Below are 5,314 nucleotides of genomic sequence, written 5' to 3'. Positions count from 1 at the left end.
TGTGTGTGTGTGTGTGTGTGTGTGTTTATGTTTGTCTGCTTGATCGCTGGTGTTGGTGGCAGAAGCACCAGTAGTAGTAGTGGTGGTGGTGGTGGTGGTGGTAGCGGCGGTGGTAGCGATGTGGTGGAGGTGGTGGTGGCGTGGCAGCAGCAACAGTAGTAGTAGTAGTAGTAGACAGATAGTAACAGTAACTTAGGTGGGACCGCGTAATTGCTAACAGAGATGATTGTAGTGAGAAAATAGTTGCAGCAGCAGAAACTAGGTTAGACATTAAGAAAGCTTACACCTGTCAGCCACAAGGTGTCTTTATGTCCACCCCTTACCACCTACCCCCATCTCTCTCTTTCTTTGTATAATAAAGAGTATGATGACACTACACAACAATGAGACTCAGGTGTGAAACAAGAGTGACGGCTAGGGGGTATAATATGATGGCACAAGAGGCACAATAATTTCAGTAGCGCAGTTTTTAGCTTTTAGCTTTTACTTGTTTCAGGCATTAGACTGTGGCCATACTGGGGCACCACCTTGAAGAATTTTTGGTTGAATGAACTGACCACAGTACTTATGTTTTTTTAAAAATCTGATACTTATTCTCTTTTACTGATCTCTTTTGCTGAACTGCTAAGTTACAGTGGCAAGAGAGAAGCACAGACACACATATGATAGGCTTCTTTCAGTTTCCGTCTACCAAATCCACTCATAAGGATTTGGTTGGCTCAAAGCTATAGTAGAAGACACTTGCTCAAGATGCCATGTCATGGAACTGAACCCAGAACCATGTGGTTGCGAAGCAAGCTTCTTACCATACAGCCACACCTGTGCTACATTCAGAAAATAGTGAGCGATTAGGGACAAAATTAGCTTATGGAAGGCCCAACTTCACATAAAGGATCCAGGTTGATTTTTTGAGATGATTACTGTATTTGATGGCATCTTAACAGCTATCAGATACAATAATTAACTTGGGTCACAGACTGAGCTGAAGTGAAACAAGAACATCATGGCTGACCATATGGTCTGACCACTAAGAAAAGATTTTCTTAGTGGTCAGACCATATGGGGGGATCTACATCTAGCATACTGGATGTCCACTTAGTGGTCATCCGTCTTATATGTATGTAATATAATTTTTCTGAATCTTCAGATTTTTTCAATATGCTAGGCCACTGGTTTTAAATTGATATTAATCAAATTAACATTCAATTTTTTACCCTTATTATTTAAACATGCATGCATGCATACATGCAAGCATACATACATACACACACACACACATACATATATACATAGAGAGACAGACAGAGAGATGTTCAAGGACTGTTTGCGTTTTTTTCTCTTGAGATCAGCCATTCTTGTTGGCTGCTCGTAACTGGTTACTTGACTGAGATATTTGGTTGTGTTTCACACATTCTCTCTTCTTTCTTTCTCTCCTCCTTTGATGTTGTATACAATGACCTGGTCACTAACACAGCTTCATTGCAACTCTAACTCTCTCACTGACAGACACTGTTCTACTGTTTCTTCCCAAACACTTGGTTCAGAAGAAATAACTTTTCCTGGTTTAGTTTCCATACTTTGAAAATGACAGTAACTTATTCACAATCGCTGTCCCCATCTGAGCGATTCCCTCACATAGTTGGGCATTTATAATAACAGCTGGTTGCGATAATGATCAAATTCCTTGCACAAGGTTCGTTAGCTTCATATATAAGCTGCATTCCTGTTTTATTTTTCTCTTACAATATTGTGCAAAAAGCATAAAATTATACACGAGTTAATAGAGTATATAGAACAAGCTTCCACAGTTCACTGAGACCAAATTACACCCACAAGGTATTTACATATAACAAAACACACACACACATAATGATTCTCATCATCATTTATTGCCAACTTTTCTCTTCTGGTATAGATCAGACAGAATTTGTTGAAGTGGACTTTCTATAGCCAGACGCCTTTCCTGTCAATAACCCTCACTAGTTTCTTGCGAACGCTTCTCCAGGGCCAAACATGTTCCCTCAGATGATTGTAAATGAAGGACACTGCTTGTATGATGGTGACACTCACATACATATATACACTAAGCTTCTGAAAACCAGAAAGGAGAAAGCTAAGTCAAAGACTACAGATCCAATCCAACACTGGAATGGTAAAAATCTGTTAAACTTTCCAGAAGTTTATCATTTAAATATATATGAGCATGTCTAGATATGCAACTATATGCATGAGAATTCATACATAAGACAAAACATACAAATATGCACATACATACATACATACAAACATACCCTGTTGTTGATGTTGAAATTCCAATGAAGGAGCCTTGAATCTAAGTTGGAAACCAGTTCTTTCTCTATTGGCAAGAAATCTTGAAATAAAACAGAACACTGACTGACATACATACATACATACATACATGCATGGACTCACACACAATGGGTCTCTTTCAGTTTCCTTCTACAAAAATCTATTCACAAGGCTTTGGTTGTCTGAAAGCTACAACAGAAGTCACTTGCCCAAAATGGCACAGAGCGGAATTAAACCAAAACCATGCGGTCAGATAGCAAACTTCGTGCGTGTGTGTGTGGGGGGATCGATCACAATCCTACAAATAATAAGCAAAACAATTAGTAAATGAGTAAAATAAATTTATTTTTCTTTCAGAAGAAATAATAAATAGAAAGAGACAACGGACACCTTCATTCTTGGGGGTTCTACAAAGTTTGGGAAAACCAACAATATTTTTGAGAGTGTATGTTTATATATGTGTATACATAGGTGTGCCCGTATGCGTGTGTGTGTGTGTGTGTGTGTGTGTGTGTGTCTGTGTGCTTCCTTCAGTTATTACGACTGAGTGGTTTGGGCAGACGTCTGCTTCTCTTTGGTGTTTGAACCTCTCAGAGAGAGCAAGCTTGCGTTTGATATGATGTATTTCTCTTCAGCCTCTTTGCAGAGGTCGTCGTGTTCAGCTCCGACAGCCCATAAGGTCTCGAGGTCATACAATTCACGAATGTGTGGAAGAAATATGTGGAGGGCAATATTACCTAAAAATAGAAAAAAATTATGAATCAACACCATGGCAACGACAACAACATCAATAACAACAGCAAGGGAAAAAAACCCCCAAAAAACTGGCATTCTGTCAGTTATGATGATGAGAGTTCCACTTGATCAGATCAATTGGTTCCAATTGATCCGAACAACCTGCTCATGGAATTAGCATGCAAGTGGCTGAGCGCTCCATAGACATGCATATCCTTAACATAATTCTAAGGGAGCTTCAGTGTGACACAGAATGTGACATGGTTGGCCTTTTGAATTACAGGTACGACTCATTTTTGCCAGCTGAGTGAGCTGCAGTAATGTGAAATAAAGTGTCTTGCTGAAGGGCACAATGTGCCACCAGGAATTGAACTCACAACCTTATGATCATGAGATGAATACCCTAACTGCTGAGCTATGCTTTCAACACCAGCAGCAATATCTGCAACAACAAAAGGCAGCGAGCTGGCAGAATCGTTAGCACATCGGGCGAAATGCTTAGCGGTATTTCGTCAGTCTTTACGTTCTGAGTTCAAATTCTGCCGAGGTCGACTTTGCCTTTCATCCTTTCAGGGTTTATGAATTAAGTACCAGTTGTGAACTGGAGTCGGTCTAAACAACTACTCCCTTCCTTCACCGAGTGTCTTATTAATACATTGTTTGTGCTACATCCTCATGTTTGTTTGTCTTTTTACTTTTTGTTTTCTTCTTTGTCTTTTGAATTGACTATATCATTATCATCATCGTCATTTAACATCTGTTTTCCATGCTGGCATGGGTTGGATGGTTTGACTGAGGCCTGGAGAGCCAGCGGCTGCACCAGGCTCCAACCTGATCTGGCAAAGTTTCTACAGCTGGATGTTCTTCCTAACGCCAACTACTGCGAGAGTGTAGTTATTGTTTTTTTTACGTGCCACCGGCACAGGAGCCAGTCAGGGGTTACTGGCAACAATCGCATTCAGATAATGCTTTTTACATGCCACCAGCACAGGAGCCAGTCGGGGGTACTGGTATCGGCCACATTTGGATGGTGCTTTTTATATACCACCAGCACAGGAGCCAGTCAGGCGGGCCTGGCATCGATCACATTTGGATATTGCTTTTTACGTTCCACAGACACAGGTGCCAGTCAGGTGGGTACTGGTAATGGCCACATTCAGATGGCCACACACACACACACATATATATGCTGGTGCCATAATAAAAATGCACACAGTAACCTCTGAAAAGTGCATGTATGTCTCTCTGTGTATGCATATGGTACCATATAAGTGTGTGTATTCTTTGTGAACACACACACACACACACACCCACGCAAGCACATGCTATTCCAATGTTAAATTACCATTTATTTCTCTTATTCTGTTTTGTTGTTATTTTTAAATTCCCGAAACAGCTCAAGAGATTGTATAAGTTCTGCTGCAGGATTTCCAAACAGATTTAATCCTAGCAAATATTAAACGATTAACTGAAAGGAATCGCCCATCAGAGTATTAGGGAGAGAGAGGGGGGAGGGGGGAGAGTTATGCTGTTTCCTAATTCTAAGACAATAGCTGTGAGTTGGTATTAAGTTGAGTGATGTAAGGAGATTAAAGCTTAAAGATGATTGATTATCGACTGGAAATGATGTGGACGTCTTTACTGGAGATTTTGGAGATTGGAGGGGAAGAAGAATGGAAAGGTGAGGGGGGGGGAGAGAGAGAAATGGAGACAGACAGACAGAAAGAGAGAGATAGAGAAAGGGAGACAGACAGACAGAAAGAGAGAGAGAAAGAGAGAGAGAGAGAGAGAGAGAGAGAGAAAGGGAGACAGACAGACAGAAAGAGAGAGAGATAGAGAGAGTGAGAGAGAAAAACACGGGTAGAGACAGGGAGACAGAAACTGAGACAGTGAGAAAGAGAGAAACAAAAAGAGAGAAAGAGAGGAGGGAATGAGAGAGAGAGAGAGAGTGGGAGTGTGAGAAAGAGAAAAAGAGAGAAGAGTGGGAATGAGAGAGAAAGAGAAAAAGAGAGAGAGAGAGAGAGAGAGAGAGAGAAAGAGTACAAGAAAGAGAAAGAGAGAGGAGGAGAAATGAGAGAGAGTGAGAGAGTGAGAAAAAGAGAGAGGGGAAGAGAAATGAAAGAGAGAAAGAAAGGAATGGAGGGAGAGTATAGTTCCTCATCAAAAGTGCAGCCAAACCATTTTGTTAATGTAGGCTTTGAACAGAAACAGAAGCGATGGAATTGGAACTTTTGGCATTGGGTGTGTGGTGTAGAAGGTAGGTGTGTGT

General features: G+C 40.8%; 1 protein-coding gene across 2 annotated transcripts in view; it reads right to left on the bottom strand.

Annotated features, from left to right (window-relative positions):
- Positions 1-2,634: 2,634 nt before the first annotated feature.
- The window catches only part of LOC106873318 (uncharacterized), a 20,870-nt gene continuing 18,190 nt past the window's right edge, over positions 2,635-5,314 (bottom strand). For both annotated transcript variants that reach the window (XM_014920642.2, XM_014920641.2), the window contains one exon: positions 2,635-3,047. In XM_014920642.2, the coding sequence (XP_014776128.1) occupies positions 2,901-3,047 (147 nt within the window). In that variant the 3' untranslated portion in view covers positions 2,635-2,900. The remainder of the gene's footprint in view (positions 3,048-5,314) is intronic.

This window comes from Octopus bimaculoides, chromosome 8, assembly GCF_001194135.2.
Source record: "Octopus bimaculoides isolate UCB-OBI-ISO-001 chromosome 8, ASM119413v2, whole genome shotgun sequence".
NCBI lineage: Eukaryota > Metazoa > Mollusca > Cephalopoda > Octopoda > Octopodidae > Octopus > Octopus bimaculoides.
This window is presented reverse-complemented; position numbering and strand designations above follow the sequence as displayed.